Source organism: Chaetodon auriga, chromosome 4, assembly GCF_051107435.1.
Source record: "Chaetodon auriga isolate fChaAug3 chromosome 4, fChaAug3.hap1, whole genome shotgun sequence".
Lineage (NCBI taxonomy): Eukaryota > Metazoa > Chordata > Actinopteri > Chaetodontiformes > Chaetodontidae > Chaetodon > Chaetodon auriga.
The window spans coordinates 5,371,868-5,394,633 of NC_135077.1; the positions used below are offsets into that span (position 1 = coordinate 5,371,868).

Below are 22,766 nucleotides of genomic sequence, written 5' to 3' on the forward strand. Positions count from 1 at the left end.
GCAGTCACGCAGAAACAGCCACCATGTGGACACAGAGTGGACACACCTGTCGACACACATTTTCATCTCACTCTGTTGGAAATAAATACAAACTCCTGAAAATCATCTGTGGATAGAAGCTTTATAGCTGCATTGAACTAGTCGCCAAAAGGACTCTTTGGACATTTGTAGTTATATATGAGTGTGTTTCTGCGTGTGTGTGTGTGTGTGTGTTTCTACGTGTGTATTTGTTGTTTTCTGAAAGAGTGTGTATATGCCCTATTCCTCATCCATAACTCCTACTGAAACAAAACAACAAAGTTATTTAATACAGTTTAATGATTATCGGACACTTGATAGTTCAACTAGAGTTAAAAGGAAACAGAAACAGGTTGAACCTTTGGAACATGCACCATGGCTCACTTTAGCTGGAATTTGAGGAAACAAAAAACAAAAAAAAATCCCAGAAATTTCAGTTCCTCATTCTTCCTGTGTTAATCATTGGTTCAGCCCATCTTATCACACTTAATGACGTGGCTTGGCTTTACTTCAGCAAGTCTATTATTTCAATGTGAAAGCAATTAAGATTAAAATACACAAGAATGTCCTCATAGGTTCCTGCGATCCAGCTCCACTCTGGACCGGGTGCGTAGGTCCCTGTGCTCTGGCTCTACCACTGCCCCCAAAGTTCTGAACCAAAGTGCTCGCAATGGATCTACCAGATCGGGTGCTTGTTAAGGAACAGTTGTAGGGCTCATCTGAACCTTTCCTCTCCAGGTAGCTACTGATAGTCAGCCAACCGTCTTTGTCCCCTTGTTTCGTAGTGTTGTGTGGAACCTCGGCTGAGAGGTTGCGGGAGCCGTGAAACCAGTGCACATTTCCGTCTGGGTAGACATGTTTGAAGGTGCAGATGTGACCGTCGCCGGTCAAAACACCCTCAACGGTCCCACAACACTCTGAGGGGAAGATCATGAAGAGGTTCGAAGTTAACTTCAATAATGAACATTATGTACATCATGATTTCATTTAGCATGTGAGGCCATCAGAACCCCCAAAACACCTTGATTTCCACTGTCAAATCTCTAGCAATCACAATGGAGCAATGGTGTAAAGTAACTAAGTACATTTACTCAAATACTGTTGTTCTCACTGCATTTTTAGTGTCTGCCAAATGCTAACTGTAATTGTCATTGTTTGATTCATCAGGTGTGATACTTCAATAGACCAGTCCAGCCACTACTTTCACCAAAAGAGCTGCAGATCAAAATCCATTCATGAGCAGCTTATGCAGACTTAGGGGCCCATTTTCTAATAAGCCATCAGGTCATGAGTAAACAGTTCTTCAACCACAATAATCCACCAAAGTGAGTATATCATTTCAAAAAGGGCTTGAGGATTTCTCGTTTTGTAATATGCCATTAGTGAGCAGTTGTCAATAATAAATGAATAATTAACAAACAATAAACTTTGGTTCAGATGCTCTGCCGTTGTTTTCCAGAGGGATAATAGTCCTGAAGATCTAAAATTGTCAGGAGGAGGATACACTTTTTACAACCTGACAACTCAAAGGTTGTTCTCATAAACTGATCAGTATTGATGTGTAAAACATCAATAAGTCACTTATTAACCAACAATAAAGCCTGTAGTTATAATTCACTACAAAAAAGTTTGAGGTGTGGCAAATGACTCTTACACTCTATGACTCCATGTCAGTGCATTACAAATTATAATCCAGTATTACATGTATGTGGAAGAAATAGCACGGTGGTCATTCTGTGTAATGGGAGCTTTCAGTTTTGATATTAGAGCACATTTTCTGTGAAAAACTCTCGGATACGCGTCATGTCTGGCTGCGTAACACTGAATGTAGACAAAACTTTTTGTGTTGTTCAGTAGAAAACACCTCAGAGCACCTGAAAGCAAAGAATCTGAAGACTTGTGCCGCCTCCACAATTGAAGAAAAGCTAAACTAAAGAGGAGTAGACCTCTCTAGTCTTTTCCTATTTTGCGCATTCATTTCACAGCATGTCATGAGGCTTACGTGTGGACTCTGACCTTGTAACTCCACGGTTGTAGATTTATGCTCCACTCCCTGGTTGGATTGTAGTTTGCACATGTAGGAATTTGCGGGCCCGCTCTCCCGTGGCTGCACGTTTTGGAAGATGAGCGACAACTGTCCGTGGTTATACTCACAATCGAAAGCACTCGGAGTGTGTCTGTGGTGTGGGCTAATTTTTCCTTCGCTGTCCACAGAACATAAAGTTTTTTTGTTTAGAAACCACTGCATACGTTTGATTGATAGGCCATTTCGAGACGAGGACACGTTGCAGTTTAGAATAACCTGTTTGCCACACTCTGCAGTAATCTGGGGACTCACATTTAGTCGCACCCACTCTGTTGACAAAGAGACAGATATATACTGAGGTTTAACGGCCGGTTCCTTTATTACTTAAAGACAGCCTTATTATCGACACAGTCACACAGTTACACCTTACATTCCTATACATATACATTAATACTACTAGAGATAATTCTGAAGAATTGTTTTTACAACATATTTGTGACGAACCTTAAAATTCTGCTGAACAAAGGAGCTCAAAATCGTTGCACATACCTTGTGTTGTAAGGGAGCAGAGTGCGGTTAGAAGCATGAAGAGAGGTCCATGCAGTGCTGTGAGCGCCATCGTCACCTCTTTTGCATTTCACTGGAACATGGAGAACAATTAAATTCAAACAAATCTCAGTATAGACACACTCCAAGTTTTTGTCCAGGCAGGTTGAAACTTTGATGTCAGCAGGCTGCTTTACTCCCGTATTTTGTTATCTTAACTTTTATATCCGAGTGGAACTGACCTCAGGAGGACACTGCCCCTCAGCTCTTCTGCAGCGCTTGAATTCTCTGATTCCCTCCGGTGCCGCTGTGTATGCACTATGTTGTCCTTCACACTCGTCCCTAAGTGCAAACGTTAATGATTACAGAATTATAAAGAACTATGACGAAGACTGCAGGCTTATCACTGTGGTGGGTGTGAGCTTGAAGAGGAAGGGTTTATGTGTGTGTGAGAGAAAGTGAAAGCAGACAGACAGAGGGCAACAGCCTATTCATCAGCTGTAAAAGCTGCCACAAGTAGAGACTTGTATGACTGCCTTTTGATGTGTTCTTCATGGCACTGCCTTCAACTTTCATGTAGATTTTTCCCATGAGGTCATTATGAATATTTGATATTGTTCAAAATCCTTGGCAACAGCCACAGGGGAAACCCTTCATGTATTATGCTCTAAAGAGTCCACTTATTGTACGCTCATTAGTCATTTCGTCAGAAGCTGTCATGGAAGAGAGATGTCAGCAACAGTCACACGCTGGTCAAAACAGATTTATTTCTCAAGACACACATGTGGCCGGTACGTGACCTAAAGGCTGACTTTTACTGATTTACAGTTCTTCTTCATTGATTCTCTGGACAAAGTGCAGCTGTTTAGGTGAACGATATCAGTACATGACAGCAGAGTTCAATTCTGGATAATGGGAACAATGCGCAGTGTGTCCCAGGTGATGGGAAAGCTGCCGAAAAGTCTTTCCAAATGCAGCCTTAACATCCACTAACAGGCACCTACTTACACGTTTATCATTGGATAATGCTTTTATTATCTCTTATTTTACTATTGTCTGCAAATACCAGGAAGAAACTAAAGGCAACAGTGAATTTATCCAATTCAATTATTGACAGTTGCTGATTGTGTGGCGCAGAACTGCATCATTGTCCTAAAACTGCTTAAAACATACAAGAGCCATGCCATTGTATTGGATGACTGATTCCTTCAGTGCATGACCAAACTCACTGGAGAGCAGCTCTTTGATGATGCCAGCTTCATCCTTTATAAACGACTCCTATACATCCACACAACACATTTTCCAGTCATAATAAGCTCTGATTTCAAGGGCACTTGTTTGGATGCTTACAGTGTGAGTGTGAATTAGACAGCTGCTTGTCCACAGTGTGACAGAGGCAAAGTAACTGGTAGTCATTTACTTAATTGAGCACTGGGAGACAGGGAGCAGAGCACTGCCTGCCAGAGAGACCTCAGACACTTAAGACAGAAGAAATTTAAGCACCCTTCATCTGTGAAAGTGAGAATCAATGTTGTGTATCAAGAAGTCATTCGAGGATAGATCTGTTAACCTGATGTCTTCCTCTGGTTAAACCTCACTTTAGTCTGTTCCAATCACACAATAATGGAAAGACTTTTCTTGGATCGCACACGGCTATGGTAATTTACAACAAGAATTAAGTGTGAGGGAAGATTGCACGGGACCCCTGGACAGAGTTAATTGCAAAAACTGCTCAGTATGTACAACATATGCAAATGGGATGCACCACCATGCAGAGATCCTATACATACAGCCCAATTAGAGGGCGCTGGATGTGAATACAGAACTAGAGTTGCCATGTGTAATTTTCTTTTCCTCTTGTTGTCCTTGTTCAGACAGACAACAGCCCTAGATGAGAAATGCAGCATCCTCATTTATTTCAGTGGAGCCACTGCACCGGCACAGCAGGGTTACTGAGACCCGTTAGCATAGCACATCTGTGCCTTTCAACTGAACTGTTGGCCCTCACGTTGACTTGTCAGCAATGTAGGTGACAGGTCTTGACAGGGAAGAAGAATGAAAAAGATAATATCTCTGGTTCGATGGCAAACATTTTTTTAAACTGTCCATTGTGAGTCCAACAACGTTACAGAAGTGCAACGCCATCTCTGAACACTACTGTCTGATGACCATTAGCCTCTGGGGTCAGTGGCTTCTGGGGTCAGTGGCTTCTGGCGTAACCAGCGGATACTGGGATCAGAGATAGTGGAAATTCAGGCCGAGACTTCCTCATCTGTGCGCGGGTCATTGTTAACAGTCTGATTAGCCATTTGTTTTAGGTGCAGATGATATTTCGGCTAATCTCTATGAAGAGATATCTGGAAATGAATGCAGATAAATTAAAATAAAGTTAATAAAAAGCTAAATCATTGTCAGATGATAGCCGATGGGCTCCAACATCACATTTCAGCCATTTCATTCCACGTCTTTTGCTCTCCACATGGACTTTTTAACTGCATACAACCAAAGCCCGCTCAAACCTGATTGGTCAATTCTACATTGACTACAGACAGAAACCAGAATGCTTCTGATAACAAAGTGTTGTCCCACGCCTACAGATTCTGCATGCATTGGCAGATAATGGTTTGTAGAGACACTGCATTGATGGGCTACTCTTTTTAGGCAGCTACAACTACTTGGTTCAGGTTTGGGGGTGATTGGGGTCATAACCCCTGAATGCACACTGTCTGATTTATTAATTTCACTCAGTTAAACAGTCAGCTCCCTGCTTTTCCTCAGAGTATTTGTTTTTAACAGTATTCTGGCGTCAAAATGTAACAAAAAAAGTTTTTCCAATGTTTTCCTCTAAGAAGTTCATAGGATCACTAGAGACCTGAGATATGTAGGTTTGAAAAAGACATACACATGACCAGGTTAAGAGGAACCAACGCTGACTGCTGTTAGGACAAACTCAGACACTTTGAATGACTCGTTGTCATCCCTAAGAGGTTTATGACAACGCCACACTGATTGGTTCCCGGAGACCACAGTCACACAGCCACAGGAGGAGGTGTCTTAGGACAAGAAGCTGTTGACTTTTGTCCTCTTGCCTTGTTTTAGTACAATACTTGCAGGTATACACCAGAGCAGCATAAGTACTGTTCTGAATGCCCTCATCAGTTTTGTTGGATTTTACTCAAAAGTGATAAAATAAGTAAAATCATGACTCTCGTGATCTATTACTGTCAGTGTTATCACATCGACAGTTCTGTGTTATTACATTACATATGCACATATCACATGCATGTTTTATGCATAATATAATGACTTCTTATCTCTGCCAGAGCTTTGGTAGCTTTGACCCACATACAGACACACCTGCTTGGAACAGCAAAACAAAATAGCATTCACGTTAAACCTAACGTAAACTCATAACTTAATTGTTGGCAGACTCATCTCGGCATCATTTCTGCAAGCCAAGCAGACACATCTCTTGATGTTGTCTACCTGATGCCCTGTAGTGAGCCTGTATCTCCTGTCTGCTACAGCATCTGCACAAACGGTGTTCAGTAGTGCCGCAGGCTTTACTCGGTGTTGCAGCCCTGCAGACCTCAAATCACTACTGTCACTACAATTACTGTAATGTGAGTCACACTGTGTCCATGGGCTGCTGCTTTTTGTTGCATGTTTTTCTTTAGTTGATGTCACTGCTCCTGTAATCCCCCTTTGCCATGGCTGTTCTTGTTTTGTTTTTTTTTCTTCCAACTTGCTATTGTTGAGGTCAAGGTCATAGACTTGTAATATTTCATCCTGACTTCATCAGTCTGGAATTCACTGCACTAAACATCACTTTGTTTTATTCTCCTCAAGGAAATGCCGATCGTGATTTCCCTCTTGACCACCCTTGACCGACTATGGCTCGTGTTTTTCTTTAATTGATTTCCTCAAGTGACGGCATGTTTGCATGTTCTTCCAGCACATGCGTGGGTTCTCTCCGGGCACTCCGGCTTCCTCCCACGGACCAAAAACATGCTCATTAGGTTAACTGGTTAATTCTAAATTGTCCATAGGTGTGAGTGTGAATGGTTGTTCGTCTGTCTATGTTGCCCTGCAATCGGCTGGTGACCGGTTCAGGGTGTACCCCGCCTCTCGCCCATTGCCAGCTGGGATAGGCTCCAGCCCCCCGCAACCCCGAAAGGGATACGCGGGTATAGAAGATGAATGAATGAATGAATGAATGATTTCCTCAAGTCTGCTGTATTAACGATAATCAGACTTCTGAATTTGTATGCTGTTTTTATTGCCACTACACCGCATTTCTATACATACAACTGAGTATAATTACTTATAATTATTTACTTAGTCTTGTGTACACTGTTAAATTTGATGGTATCATATACTTTGCTGACTTTACTGCTACCGAACACATCACTATGCCACTTCGCTTGTGCTGTATGTAAACTGCTTGTAATTTCGAGTTTATTTTCTCTGTTATAGTTTCTATCATTTTTATTCTTCTTTCCTTTTCATATAGTTATTTTTCTTACTTTCTGTATTAAGCTGAACTTATTTCTAACCTTGCTCTATTGCAACACCTGAATTTCCCCTCAATAAAGGCTTATCTCTCAGCTGTACCTTTGTAAAGTTTAATAAATACACATATCCTCCACTGTGTTCATTAAGGATATATTAACAGCAGGCCCGGGGACAAAGGTGACCTGTTCATGTTTTGTTCTCACCTGTGCCAGTGCTTATTGTATGTACCCTGACGTAGGTGTGTATCAATGTGTGTGCTCTGTCTTGAGTCCGGGACAGGCAGGTTGAATTAAAACAAGTTGTAATTCAAAACACTGCACTTCAACAGGCAAAACAGGAAGGCTGGCGGCTAAGGAACTATTAGTCTAGCAAAGAACGTGAGGGAATAGTAGCCAATATATGTGCTGAGGAGCTGATAAGAGGATTGGGAAGTGGGTGTTGGAGTGAGACGATGATGGAAGGCAGGAGATAGTGAGGATTAGTGCTGTATGGTGAGGGAATGGCAGCATCTGTAATCGCTTTTTTTCACAGACGACATTTGACATGCCACAGTAGGAAACGGACAGGTGTAAATGACATAATGCTTCAATTTCAGGGTTCTAGTATGTTGCAGTCTGGCTCACTGTTACGTGTCATGACTTACCGGGACACTTGAATTACACTGTGCCAGCACTGAAGTTATTAGTAACACCTGTGTTTTTCCAACTATGGCTGGTCAGAGTTAGATGGCTGGCTGACTGAAAATAGGAGAGTGATATTAAGAACTGCTTAAAGCCATGACATTCAGTTTGTTTGTAGTAATGTGATTAACCACATATAGTTGGGAGTTTGGCAAGATCAGTAACAGTATTGAAAATAGTAATTTTATTACAAATCACCTGATGACGATGATACATGCACATCTTCAAAGGATCATGTCTTGTTTTGGTGATTATCTCTTCCAGATATGATAATGTTGCACTCAGTAAAACGCAGTAATTGCTGAGATCTGGACGCCGACAATGTTGTTGCAGTAGAGTCCTATAAGGAAAGAGACACAAGCAGTCAAATGAGCAGTCAGGTTGTAAACAAGCCAACAGTTCAGCCAGATTATCTGAACCACGTAATTTGAAACAAGCCAAATTAACCCAAACAGAGACGATATTCTCTCTTTGCACTGGACAACTGTGTCACTGCAGTAAGCAGGTTTACAGCATGTTAAAGTTTAACTGCAGTATGATAACAGTTTGACTAATAACTGTCATGTTTGCTTTCGGTTTCTCTCTCACCTACGTTTGGCTAAATGAACAGCTTTATGTTACAAGTCTGTAATTTCTGAATAATTCTAAATCATTCTAATTTGGCACTAATTGTATGGAAATAATCTGAATTAATTAATACTCTTCCATTAAATACATCCTAATTGATTGATTGTTTAACCTAGACAGTGTTTAGCAGATCTACTGAACATGAAAAAAGCTTGTCCAGAGCCAAGCACGCGATTCCACATATATGGAAAATAAAGTTTGCAGTAATAATGAGGAATGGATAATATTTACTTGGGTTTAAATCATCAAAAAAAAAAAATCAGAGAAATTCTTATTTTTCCTATAATTTAAACGAAGTGATGAAGTTAAGCAGAATTTTCAGGAAATGATTCTGAAATTACAGACCCATTAAAAAAAAACTTAATAGGATTAATTTAAAACATGTATGATTCTCTAATCTGGCTTCTTTTGAGTTTTACATTCTCAGATCTCAGGGCACAATGTTACTATTACCAATATACCCTTTTTTAGATTAATCAGTGGTGCAGTTTACCAGAATAATAAATAAAGGCTCCTATCAATCTCTGCTGAGATCATATTATGCTTTAGTGGTGCATAATCCCTCAGCAGTGATTAAACATACTAATGACACCAACCTGGGGCTTTGGGTCCAAGTGGTGATCTGCAGCCCTGGAACAGGTTCATGTTTTGCCCTGTCTGTAATCCTTCTTTGGCTATGTGTGCATGCAAACACACACGCGTGCAATACACACACAAAAATTATTATACTTCAGTTCACTGTCTCATATTACTGAGAAAAACATGGTGTCAAACTTTCAGGCCTTTCCTGTCCTGCATTACAGCAGCTTAGTTACACGAGTTGAGTATTATCCTGTGCTGCTTAATTGCTGTGGGGACCAGATTACCCATAATGCTGAGTTTTATCTGTGGCTTTAACATGATTTGCAGTAGGTCTGGTAAACCACTGACGTAGTTTTGAATCTGGTAAATAAAGTTTAACTATAACCCTCCACTCAAAAGAGTTTCAATGTTGATTACGTCGATTTTGTTGCAGTAAGGTAAAAAAAAAAAAAAATCTCTCTGATTGGTGAAATTGAAGGATTGGATACAAGATTTAGAGACTGAGAAATTGCCATAGAAACGTCTTCCACAGAGCCTGGACAATCTCAAAGTGTCACCAAGCTCAAGACAAAGAATGATTTATGTGGCCTTTCCTGGATGTCACTGGTGTTAGATCACTTGTGTCTTCAAAAGTGAATGTTTCAGTGGTTGGAAATATTGCCTAATGTCATTTGAACGGGCTTAATGTTCGACAGGAATTATGGAGCTCAGTGACGATTTTTATAGACTAGAATACCAAAGGTTGTGGGGTTTTTAAGTGACAGAAATGGAAACTTGTTTAAGATTACTGCATCACATGAGCTGTTGATCTTCCATTGCATCAGAGTCTTGAAGATGCTGCTACAAGTAGCACTCATAATTCCTGTGTAGCTAATTCCTGCTGAAGACTTTAGCTGTTAAAACCCCCCAGAGTCCCACTAAAGCTCAGCCTCTGCGAGATTTAAAGAATCTAAGCTGTGCTGGCACTTAACTCTGAAAGTTCAATACGACTCTCAGTTATAACATCCTGCTGCAAGTTTCCATTTCAAATGCAACTTGCTGCATTAGTGGTAACTAAAGTGAAGTCTCCATGTTTTATGTTGGCACATAAATATTTCTTCTTAAATCAGTTGTGCAAAATTTGCCCGGTTTAAAATGCTCTATTATATCCTGATACACACAGACAGCTGTGGCTAACAACTCAACTTTACATCCTCAGAAATATAGTCATTTTGATGTAAATAGCAAAAGATTCTGGTATTTGACACAGGTCACTTATTAGTATTACTTACATAAAAACAACATATCTGCACAATAGTAACTTGCTTGAAACCTTCAAAGACTGAGCACATGCAGTACCTTCCTGGGGTTTTTCCAAGTGAAACAGGTGAATCACCAGAGCAGACAAAGAGGAATGCACTAGCAATAAACAGGCACGTTGTGAGAAACGAAACTTTGCCTCAAGCGACCATACTGTAATTTAAGAGCCAGAGAGCTTATACTGTTTTGTATGTCTTAACAGTCACTTTCACTTTCACAAGAGCTAGGGATTATAATATCATTCATGCCATGTTTGCTTGTCCCTTTATATTCCTGGTCTAATTCTATGTGGAGAGACAGGTCAGTGCTGAGACTTAACTTACTCCTCCTTTTTAGATATTCATAGATTTCTTATCATGGGTCAGTACAGTACAACATCGACTCTGTACAAATGGCTCTTACTTACTAATGAGCAGTGTCAGACCAGTCACAGGTCTAAAACTATTTTGTTTTCTAAATAAGAGAAACTGAGATTTATGAGCACTTTATGAAGCAATACCATCTCGTCATGACCTCAGCAGCTCTTTAGGCATGCCAGTGCATTCAATAGATAAATATACAGGACAGTACGGAGGATGTGGACCGGACGACAGGACAATGGATCATAAGCACACAAGTGATATCACTTTGTAAACAATCTTGCTTCTCAGTTCAGAACAGTGTTTTCTGGGTCAGATTAATAGACGGGTTCTTGTGGTTTTCCTTACTTTCTTCCTTACTTTGCCAACCATCTGAGGCGTATCTTTGCAGTCAAACCTCGAAAAGCAGTTGTAATGTGTGTAGAGAGAGAAAAGCATCCGGAGCAGGTTTGTTAAATACACTCTCAACGCAGTATTAATGCACATTACACCGTTGCTCTTGCTCTTCCAGCCTTTTTATGTGCCCTCCTTTCCCGCCATCTTTGAGTGCTGATTCCAGTTGTCAGCAGCTTGTTTGATAATGTGGCCCATGGAAAGTAAATAAAGAGAAAATAGAAGTGGTCTGAGGATGGAGCCCAGTGGCACCCCAGGCCTCGAAAGAAGTAAAGCCTCCAACAGACACGGCAAATGTTCTATGACTGGAGGGCAGCACTAGAGATACCAAGCCATTTTCTCAACCTTTCAATATTAATGGTGTGATCAACTGTCAAAAATGTTTCCAAGATCAGAACCACCAGTGAGCATTCACCTGTATGAGCCTTCATCAAAATATGAGTGGCTACTCTTACGAAGGCAGTCTCAGTGCTCTGTTGATGTTGGAAACCTGATACAAATTTCTTGTAAATATCAGTATTGACCTAGACTTCCAGCAATTGTTTTGAGATTATTTTTTCAAGGATATTTTAGAGAAGTGACTCACCACTCAAATAAAATTTAGCCAACATTCCCAAACTCAGGGGAACATCTCAGGGGATGCCTGCAGGGCAATGATTGTAGGCTTTGGCTGTGGTGTGTTTTCTAAGGACAAAAGTTTGAAGAGACTGGAAGAAAACAACATTCGTATTCCTGTCACACTGACTTTGCACATGCTGTGAAAAACAGGATTTTCCTGCTTACGTTATGCAAATTGAATTTTGAATTGACGTGTAGTGGGCGGCTTGTGTTTGGGACTTTCTTTCTACACGAGTCAGTTGTGTTTACCTGTGTCAGGAGCATGCAGTGACATGCATCATTATGTACTCAAGCTAAACCAGGAAATTTACCTCTGATTTTCACCATGAACATGACATGACCATTCACTGTGGTGCATACTTTCATTCAAAATGGTTCTTCAATGGTTACAGAGTCCTATTTTAATTTAATTTTAATTTCTTATGTTCTAGTCCAAGTTATGGGCATGCTATGCTTGAATCAATCACAACCTTATTTGGCTTCCTGTGAGATTTTCTTCAGGTAATTATAGACATATCAGAACAAGACAAAAACTTCAAATGCAGTTAGAAAGGTGCATCTTTGAGGTCAGAGTAGAGAAGAGACATCCACTTGTTAATAATTTATTCACAAGCTCTAAATTCTTAGGAAAAATGTCAACTTCAGGTTTGTTTTTCCTGCCACGTTCACAATTAAATCTCGACCAATCACGCCACCTCATTTCAACTTTGCTTGCTATCTGGTAGTAAAAGAGACACATTAAAAGAACTAATGAATTAGCTAAGAAACAGGGTGTTTGTCAAATGCAAAAACCAATGCATTTAAAATGCACCAAAGCAGTCTTTCTCTTCAGCTTGAGAATTTCAACATCATTAGCCAGTCAGTGTACATGTGATTGTATTCAGTGATATTTTGAAATGCCTTAAAGCAGTTACATTTGTGCCAGTTTCTTTCCAAGTACTTCGGCACAGTTTTAAAAAGTTAGTAGTTGATCACCACATGAACTGTACTGCGTGTTGTACACAATTGCGTCGAAAGCCGGTTCCCTATTAATAATTGGTGAACACATTGTGCTACAGTTTCTGAAAATGAGCATGATGATTTACAGTACCAGCAGGGATACACCTGTCAGATATTTAGACATTTATGAGTCCAAACTGATTTTCTCAGAGGTGAAGCTGCAGCAACCTTGAGTACAAATGTCCTGACAATATTACAATATCAACCGGCTGTTACTGAAACAAGCTCAAGCATGAAACACTTAAAACATATGTTCAGATACTCAAAGAAGAGACCATTATCCTCTGTGGACACTGACAGGCAAAACGACAGACATACGCACACATCCAGCATGCACAGGCCAGTGGTGTCTGTTTAACCATGAGTCTGAACTCCAGACTGCTCTCTGCCAACAGCCTTGCACAGACCAACACATGATATGTCCCGCTCCACCTGTCCCCCTCTCTGTGTGCGTCCTCTGCTTGAGCCTTTAAACTTCGAGGACATCCCCATCACACACAACATGAATCACATTTATGAGCAGATCTGGAAGCTTTGCCGCACTCATAAACAGCACCCGACCCAGTCTCCACCCATAAAGACTGCTATCACACTGTTAATGTCTATTGGAATATTTGTTGGGGGCACCAGAATGAGGGTACGCAGGAATGGGATCAACTGCTCTGATGGGTTCAAGGGAAGTTGTGCTCAGTTGATTGAACAGAAATCAGGACCCTGTCGAGTCTGGCTGAGAGGCTGCGCTTGGTCTGCTGTAATGCAATGAGATGCAAGAGGAAAAAAATCACTTTAGTGACTGTCCTCTGAAATGAGTTTTCAGTTAAGTTCGATACAATAGAACTCCCACATCCCACATCTGGTAATGTAGTGGGAAGAATGTCAAAGATGTTTAGCGGCTGTCAGCATTTTGAGCTGGCACAGGCCCTGACAAACCCCGCCGGGTCCTGTTGTGTCTCGCATCCCAAAAACTCAACAGTTCAAAACAACAAACAACAAATTTAAAGTTAAACAAATACGAGGGGCTGTCTTTTTGCTTTGTTTCACACCAGTTTTTGCATTTGCAGAAATGTCAAATATCTGAACACAGTCAGGACCAGTTAGGCATTTAGTGGGAAATATTAATTATTGAGCAGAAAAGTGGAAACTGAAACAGCAATCTGTGATATAAACAAACTAAAACGATCAGCTAACATTTGTTTTAGTCTTATGCACACATAGTGATGACCAAACTCTATAATAGAGGACAGACCATCTAAGTTCGTGTAACCCTATTTTATACTTACTCTTATAGAGCTTTCAAGGCTTAATATATTTCATGTCAGAGAGCCATCTGGCAGATAAACTTGATCTTTTGTTTTTTTTGGGGGGGCTATTTTTTTTAAATGTATTTTGTGTGCAAACCATATCAGCATGATAGAAAGATGAGGTGATATCATGAATGATTCATTATGCTGTTGCTTTTATTCCTGGCAGTCATAAATGACCTTTTCAATGAAAGGAGGCGAAATCTTAAAAGTGCAGACAAGTGACAGACCAGAAAGAAAATGTAGACAGGAAAGGTTAATAGCAAATTGTTGATAAGCTCCACAACTTTTTTCCCCTTTTTGACACACCACTTTAACGTGCAGTTCATCAACATTATATCACCTCTCAGAGGGAGGATCCATAAAGCCTTTTCAGTGAAAATTTCTTGGTATTTCTTGAGCCAAAATGCAGATATTTGGTTTGCTCTCTGGGATCACATCATCCTGAAGGTCATTCCTTTTAACACGTCTGAAAGGTCTCAACTTGGCCTGTCATTATGCTGGAGTACATAAAGCTACACTGCACTCTAACAGAAATTACCCTCATGTGGTTAGAAAAAGCTACAGCTACTACATTAACATTGAGACATTAGGGAGCATTGTGCTTTGCCATCTGTGGCCTGATGATGCATCAGTCTCACCATAATCTACAGGCTGTTACAGGCTTCCAAAGGATCCAATTGAATAATCTTGATTGTAGTGCAGCTGCCTGCTGCAGCTGGCAGGAACAGAACTTTGAGGGATTTAAGACTGTTGAGAAAGCCATCATGTCAGTAACGAGATATCTTATGTTTTGTTACTGACATGAAAGACGGGCGATATCTCCAGTACAGCAGAGGGATTTTATCATTTCATTTTCCTCGTTCCTGTTTTTAATGTGCTTTTGCCTCAAGTTTTTTACTATTTATATGTCCACTTTCTTATTATCAGGTGATCAACCAAAGGTGCAATACAAATAAACCAAACCCATTGGCAGACAGGAGGACTGACATTGGACAAGTCTGTTCTTTCAACAGCACGGTTAAAGAGGTGCTGAAGCTGCTGTTTCATCTGTGCAAAAGTTATATGTTTTGTGGCTCCAGAGGAGGCTTTCTGAAATCTGAAAAATTAACTTGATGCCACTTGAGGCCTTTTGGATGACAACAAACTTTAAGGTACAAGTTTAACAAAATAGAATCAGTGGGTGTTGATAAAGAAGTGAGCTGCTTATCACATGTGCGGCCCGCTCCTCATATGTGCTTGATTACGTTAGCCGCTACTCGCATAACGCACCCGAATCTCTGACAGAACCACCAGCGGTCGATTGCTGTCCAATATAAGCTTGATTCCAAGGGATACAGGACTAGAAAATTAGTTTCAACTGAGAGGAACTCCAGATCAGTGCTGCCACTTCGTAGCGTTGTTTCTACCAATACAGCCTGTAATAGAAATTAGCTTTGAATTGCTTGTACTTTCTTGGGTGTTTCCATTTTCTGCTTCTTTATATCTCTACTCCACTACAATTCAGGGAAATTCAGGGGAAATTCACAACCAACCTCTAACCACCAGCTAGAAAGTGAAGTGATTAACATGCAATCATAATGGTAATAAACATTATTCTGCATATTTTCTTTCACTTGTGATACTTTAAATATATTTTGATGCTAATACTTTTGTACTTTTACTTATGTACAAAATCTCCTGTGATGGAAACTAACCAAACTGCATTATGTTGTAATGGTAAAAACTTGTCGAGTAGGCAAATTGTTCTGCATTATTGATATAGGCCAATTAGTAACAAGATGCATCAGTCCTGAGCTTCATTATCAGTGACATACAGTTATGGGCCTCCAACTTCTGAAACCTGAGTGCAAGACCAAAATCACATGCACTTGTATTTGATGAAAATGGCACCGCGACTGCATTAGCACCACTTTGCACTGGCACACGCTCACGGCCTTTAAAACATAAAATATGTGACACTAAGGCATACTCTCGCCATCAAAATGACAATCGATCTCCTAAACTGAATGTATGATTGTCTAGTTCCTGAATCTGTGTATTAAATTATAACAACTAAGCCAAAAAGTGAAAGGTAAAAAATGAGGTCGTTGCATTTTCAATTTGTTATGTCCCCCCTCCAAAAGTCTGCAGAATACTGTGTGTGTGTGAAGGGTCAGTCACACATGACAGGCCTGAAAAACGTTTCATTCACAGCCCATAAAAACCAGAAATGAAAGGATGTGTGACATCCTCCTCCATCACCTATCTATAAACTTTTTTTTTTTTTTATACATAACTCTGTTTTTACACATTAAGTTTAATAAGCTGTTTATGTGCTGTGCTGTTAATTAGCATTGTCACTGTTTTTGCATGTGATTCATGGATTGCACTTGACCAGCTCAACATCATTGTGTCCATGCATAGTCAGATTTATCCGAGCCATAATTCTCTCTAATCTCTGAAGGAGCAACCATCTCATGGATCCTTGTTATCTTTTGTTTGGACTGTAAATGAGTAAAAATACAATGTTTGGATTCATTTCCCATGCCTCCCGTAAGCCCGTTGGTGTTGTCAGCAGCTTTGAGGCAGGACAAATTTCTGTTTGAGGGAGAGTTTATCACTCTGAAACCAGCTCTGAGGAGATCAGAGGCATGTTTTTGCAGAATCAGGAAGCTAATCTGGCTCACAGCACACAGGGTAGCTGGCCTACCTTCTTAGCAAATGGAGCCATGCTCAAACTTGACGCCAATGTTTGCTAACGCAGAGGATTAGCCCTTTCTGTTTGCCTGCACTTTGAAGTTGCTGATGTGTTATTGCTGCATTACTGAGCCTAAACATATCCCTTTTTTCTTCTTCTTCTTTTTTTTCTCGCTTGTCTCCCAGATGAGATTCTTCTAAAGGTGTTTTATGATAGAATGATTAAATGTGATTCAACCTGCCTCAGAGAAAAAGATGACCCTCTGTGTGATTAACAACACTCAGACAACCACTTCACGCTGAAGTGCTTACAGATAGAGTGCTTTCACTGCCGGAGATTTAAAGTGGTTATATTTTTCTCAATTAGAAAAGGGAAATAATAATTATGGTAATTACAGCGTGGAGGCCCACAGTTGATCTCAAAACTTTTCACTCACTCTTGAGCCGTCTATGTCTGATGGTGAAAATATATTTTATTTAATAATAAGACTGTACACACGTCCACGCTGCTTCTTACAATGTCGTTCCCTTGATGAAACTTTTGCGCTTCACCTTGAATTGGACAAGTTAAGTGTGCATCCCAGTTGCAACATAATCACCAACAAAGGATGAACCAGGAAGAGGAGGAACCATATAGAAACAGCCACACCGGTGGATCTGCGAGTCTGTAAAATCTGTATTTGATCTGAAGCAGTCAGTGGTGGATGAAGTGCTCAGATCTTTTACTTGAGTTATCGTCGTAAGACCACACTGTAGAAATACAAGTAAGAGTCATACATTCAAAATTAGTCCAAAGGTATTAGCATCACAAGATACTTAAAAGTACAAGGTAAAAGTAATAAATTGGAATCTGCAAAGTTGCCATCTACAACTCCACTAAATGCAGTGGAGCAAAAAGTATTGGAATTGTAATGTTTGTCTCTGAAATATACGGTTATAGCAGAATAAAGTAGCAGAAAATGGAAATACTCAAGTAAGGTACAAGTAGCTCAAAAATGTGCCGTATTTGAGTTAATGTACATAGTCTAATTCCACCCCTGCTCGCAGTCATGTTAGGTGAGTAAATGTAACAACTGGCCAGAGGTCATTGTCAAAATAAAGGTCTAAAGCAGAAAGGTCAACATGTTAAGTCAGCAACCAATCAACATGTTGGGATGACACCACAAAAGCCACACAACCAGTGTGACTAAAAAACAAAAACAACCCCTGTTTTACCACTATGATCCATTTCCAACAACACTACAATGACACTGTAACACTCCAATCAGCCACGACGAGCTGATACCAAGAAGAAACAACATGTTAATGTTCTTGACATAGAAATACAAACTCAATAGGTTATGATGTCAGGTTCAGTGGCAGCTACATGCACATATTGAAGTGTATAAAAACCTGTATGAACCTGTATACTGTATGAAAGGTGCTTTACAAATGAAGCTTATTGCTATTATTAATAAACTGGTGTTCGCTTCTTAGCCAGCTACCTTCCTCCTTGACCCCCCATACGACCAGCCACTAATCTTCCACTCTTTTACACTAGAAGTACTAAAAGTGTTTTGGTCCACACATTTAACAGTGCTCATTTTCAAATATTACAACCTTTCAGGGCTGCTCACACCACTGAAACTATACTTAGTAAATGGGTTAATGATCCTCTGCTGACAGACAAAATTGTAAACTCATACCTGTCTGATCTCCTTATTTTGTATCCTGTGCTCTAAGCTCTCAGAATATGAGTTCCTGTCTGTGCCCTGAGGTGAAAAGGAGTCAGCAGGGCCTTTTCCTCTGGAATAACCATCCTGCTGACACGAGACAATCTGACTTTGCTGAGGCCTTTAAACTTTAAACTGACAAATGTTCAGTTTGCCGCTTATTCTTTGCTCACTTCAGGCCTTGTACCTGTTACTGTTATCCATCCGGGGGGGGGTCTCAGTCTATTAAACCTAGTGCTTGTAGTCCATGTTTGTCCATACCAACAAAAATACTGTAAACTTTCTGAAAACTGCATCTCTCTAACAGTTTGTTTGTTTGTGTCCCACAAGCACATGAGCGTCCGAGCTGTGTGCTTATCTCTTTCTTTCTGTCTCTCTCCCTGTCTCTGTTCTGGACCATTGGCCATTCTGTATACACAGCTTTTCCCTGTCTGTCCGTCCTGGGAGAGGGATCCCTCCTCTGTTGCTCCTCTTGAGGCTTCTTCCATTTTTTACCCTTAAAAGAGCTTTTTTGGAGAAGTTTCCTTATCTGAATTGAGGGCACAAGGATGGAGGGTGCTGTATGCTGTACAGACTGTAAAGCCCCTTGAGGCAAATTTGTGATATTGTGCTATATAGATGAAATTGGCTTGACTTGACTACACTTATCAAACGCTCGGCAGCCTTATATGTGTTCTCACCTCCCCTATGGCTGCTCAGCTTAGGACCATCCATCTCTGAATTGACTATGTTTAGACATATAGGACTGGCCTTGCTGCCGATGGTATTCATGGACACTGTGTATTAGCCTTCCAGGCTTTCCTGAGGACTCATCCACTGTGATTTAGTGAAGCTGAGAACCATAAATTTCAGTCAGGCAATTGAGGAGAAATGTAAGTGATTTATGCTTTTGTTTACAGGATGCTCTAGGGACCTTAATCCGGCAGTGATGAGAGAGAGAGGGTGCATCTACAGTAAACATACGTGCGTGTGGGAAAGTGCTTGCCAGCCTATATGCATGTGTTTCTGATTCCTGATAATTAAGCGCATAAGGAAAGGGAGAAACGATTGGAGGGGGAAAGCGCCATGTATGGTGCAACAGCTACGGTGAGAAAATAGAGAATTCACAAGAGAGAAGATCTTCCCAGATGCATTCAAGATGTATTTCTATTTCTAAGGATAGCTGAGAGAACTGTGAGAACCGTGCTCTGTGCTGTAAGCAGAAAGGTGTTGCTTTAAGCAGAGGAAAGTTAGGGATCAAACCCCAAAAAGAAACTACAGTATTTTTATTCTCCTCCAGGAGGTGCATCTCCATTGTAAATGAACCACTTATAATAAGAGTTCTTGACAATATTCATCCATCAACATAACTTTTGATAAGCTCAGCATTCATCTCCGAAAGCACCCATAAAGATATGAGTCTAAATATCATCCAAAAAAGGATTGCTTCAAACAGAGTGCTGGTCAGATCATTAGCCTCCAATGATGTCCCCTTTAAAGTCATTACCCTTCATAAATGATAGCCCTGTCCATTAGTGATAGTGCATAAAATGAGCTGTTTGACTGCTGATGAAAATGGCCTCTATCAATGCTCCTCTATGACCCTGCGACTGAGAATCATTCCCCTAGTGGGAGAAGGCACTAAGGAAGTGTCATCCATTATCTTTGCCTCTTAGGTCACCAACAAGGAAAAACAACAGGACAAACATCAATAATGTATTGCTGCGACGACAAGTCCTGCGGATTTAAAGTGTTAAGTGGTGTCCTTGTTGGAGATGAGAATGGCTTCCACCTGAGGGTGGGCGGTTGAAGGGATGGGGGGGGTGGAGAGTATGAAGGATGCAACCAGGTGAAAAAACCTCTCTGCATTAGACAAGAAATCCCTTGCAACCCCTCCTCCCAGCAAAATACATGTGCATGAAGGTGCAGCACCAGCAGGGGCAACAACGTCCGTCTGGGGGTGGTGGATCACATGCACAACTTTCACACCAAAGAGGAGAGTCTGATTTCAATGCAAAACCAATAATTAGGCAACCATGATCTTTTCCTAAACCTAACTAAGTAGCTTTGGTGCTTAAACCTAAATCAAAGTGTGAACGTCATCGGAAACATGAATGAGAACGTGTTGTTTTCATACCTAGCCATGCAAAACAAGATACAGACAGGATGGACCAGCGTGGGCCGGTGGCTGTATTGGTGTGATACAGGGTTGGAAAGGGGTGTGGGACTTCCAGTCATAATATTTACATCATAGAAGGAAGCCTCACAACCTGCAATGCAGGAGAACACTTTACCCACCTGACCATTGCTAGAAGTACATGCACTCTTTATGTGACCACTCATTTCAAATGTCACAGCATGTGTGAAAATAAATCGAGTGGTAATGCTTCTCACTGACTTTTACATGTTCGTCTGACAGCAGCAGTAATCTCGATGATAAAAGTCAGCAAAAGTTCGGGAAGCAAGATCGCCAAAGGCTGGACGGTCAAATCAGTCACCTTAAATTACGAAGGCAAAACAAGTAATGGCTGCAGGGTTGTCTTCGTAAATGCCAGATAGTAAAGCACATCATCTCAGAGAAAGAACGGTTACGAGAGCTACAGGGGCAAAGACCATTATGTAATACGTTACTGACCCTTATTGGGGGAAGCAGAGGAGATAGCTGGCAGTTGTACAGTTGATGTGTTCTTTGCATATGAGTCAACACAGAAACACACGTGACAGATCTTTAAAGGTCCTGTGTAAAAGAAATTTTAGAGAATTATCACCTGACCCCTCAGCTATAATTAGCATTATAGCACCGTCTAACTGTACGCTCCAAAAAAAAAAAAAAAAAAGACACTGCAGTATGTTCTATTGTCTGAATGAGGAACAATCATGTTGACATTTAACAGGGGGAAGAGGAGGGAAGCTCATCACAAAGTTCACACACTGCTGGTTCCTGTTTTCCTACATTTTAGCCCATAGTGCTAGAAGCTAAACAACACGTTAAAAACAATCAGTGTCACTGACAGTTTCTATCAGATGGGGGAAGATTCAGTTGTTGTACAATTGTCATTGCTTCCTATTGTTTTGTAGTGATTAAGTCCAGTAATTTAAAGTCTTCTCTTCTTCCTAATCCTTTCCTGCGTTTTGTATATGTTTTTGTATATGCTGTATATATATTTATATATATTTTGTGTATATATATATGTCAGCCAGTCAATCAGTCAGTCAGTCAGTCATGCTACCACTGTCTGTGGTTACATCAGCATGCACTTCAAAACATAACTCAAATCCTCGTCCTAAGGTTTTATCTACTGTTCCAACGCCAGCTCCCTAATTATAAAAGCAATATTGCTCTTACCTCCTGCCTTTTTGTCTGATGGCTGTTGAATGATCTGCAATGCATTTATCTCGTCTGGACTGTTTGTCTCACACCCTCTGTTCCAGCAACCCAACAACAATAAAGTGGGCTGCGGACTTCCTTTCTTCTGTCAAGCTATTGTCTCTGTGATAGCCTGGCTTCCTGTCTTAAGTATAATAACAAGTTCACTTGTGTCAAATGTGGCGCTTTCCCATCCTCTCTAAGCTGCTGTTTTTGAGTCAGAGTTTTTGAGTTTTAGAATCTAAGCAACCATTCAAACAAATATTTTATGGTGATTGAAATACATACTTCAGATAAATGCTGTGGTTTTAACCAAAGGGTCACAAGAGGAATCCAAAGGGTGACAAAGAAGCATTCATCCCGCACAAAAATGTACTCATATCAAATGTTTCTCTAATGTTTGCTTTAAAAAAAAAAAAAAAAAAAAAAAAAAACATAATTATATAACCAACAGATGAGTGGACATTGGTTTAGTTTAAGGAGCAAAAACCGTTTGATTTACCTAATTTCAAGGAAGCTTGACTAAAGTAACACCAAAAAGACAGTGTGGTGTGCCGCTGCAACATGAAACCAGTTACTCTGCCACAGTTAGATGAAATACTGCAGGGCACTTCCTCTGTGCAAACTCCAAATCCAAGGATAGAATGTAAAATCATTCAGACAAAGAGAATATCAGAGACCTAACAGACTGGCAAAATAAAATGTCATTTACAATGCAGAGCAACAGCAGAGTGGTCAAACAGGCCGAGGGCAGGATAGCAAAGAGAACAACATATTCAACACCACAGCTGGTCACAGTTTCCTCATTCAACCCAAATATGAACATACCCTTTGAGGCAAAAGCATATGTGTAGCCTACATTTCCAGCACCGGCTGAATTTAGAAGAGATGTGTCATGAACTAGTTGCACCATGGAGTCATTCCAGCTGCGGGCTGGTACACGAAGAGATGGGGAAGGCTCTTCAAATTCATGTAATTTTGGATTGAAACCCTATTTCACTTACCCTTTTACTTATTTAGATTTCTCTGAGAAGCATAAGCGAGAGACTCTCCAGACCACCTTCCT

At 40.5% G+C, this 22,766-nt stretch overlaps 1 protein-coding gene across 2 annotated transcripts; it reads right to left on the reverse strand.

The window, feature by feature from the left end:
- Positions 1-306: 306 nt before the first annotated feature.
- Positions 307-21,744, reverse strand: LOC143319874 (uncharacterized). Of its 2 annotated transcripts, XM_076729119.1 has the most exons (6): positions 21,680-21,744; positions 7,984-8,125; positions 2,833-2,932; positions 2,594-2,684; positions 2,035-2,373; positions 307-935 (listed from the first exon to the last, which is right to left on the reverse strand). In XM_076729119.1, exons 4-6 carry the CDS (start codon positions 2,661-2,663, stop codon positions 541-543), a joined length of 804 nt encoding a protein of 267 aa, XP_076585234.1. In that variant the 5' UTR covers positions 2,664-2,684; positions 2,833-2,932; positions 7,984-8,125; positions 21,680-21,744; the 3' UTR covers positions 307-540. The 2 variants fall into 2 exon arrangements, with proteins under 2 accessions (XP_076585234.1, XP_076585235.1); XM_076729120.1 differs by lacking the exons at positions 7,984-8,125; positions 21,680-21,744 and having other exon boundaries at positions 2,833-3,064.
- Positions 21,745-22,766: the final 1,022 nt, after the last annotated feature.

Bases quoted from the DNA above. Each gene is read 5' to 3' on its own strand.
- LOC143319874 (XM_076729119.1), bottom strand. From the start codon at position 2,663: ATGGCGCTCACAGCACTGCATGGACCTCTCTTCATGCTTCTAACCGCA. The intron at 2,374-2,593 runs GTATGTGCAACG...CTTTGTCAACAG, and splicing joins CTGCTCCCTTACAACACAAG to AGTGGGTGCGACTAAATGTG. The intron at 936-2,034 runs GTCAGAGTCCAC...TCTTCCCCTCAG, and splicing joins TACAACCGTGGAGTTACAAG to AGTGTTGTGGGACCGTTGAG.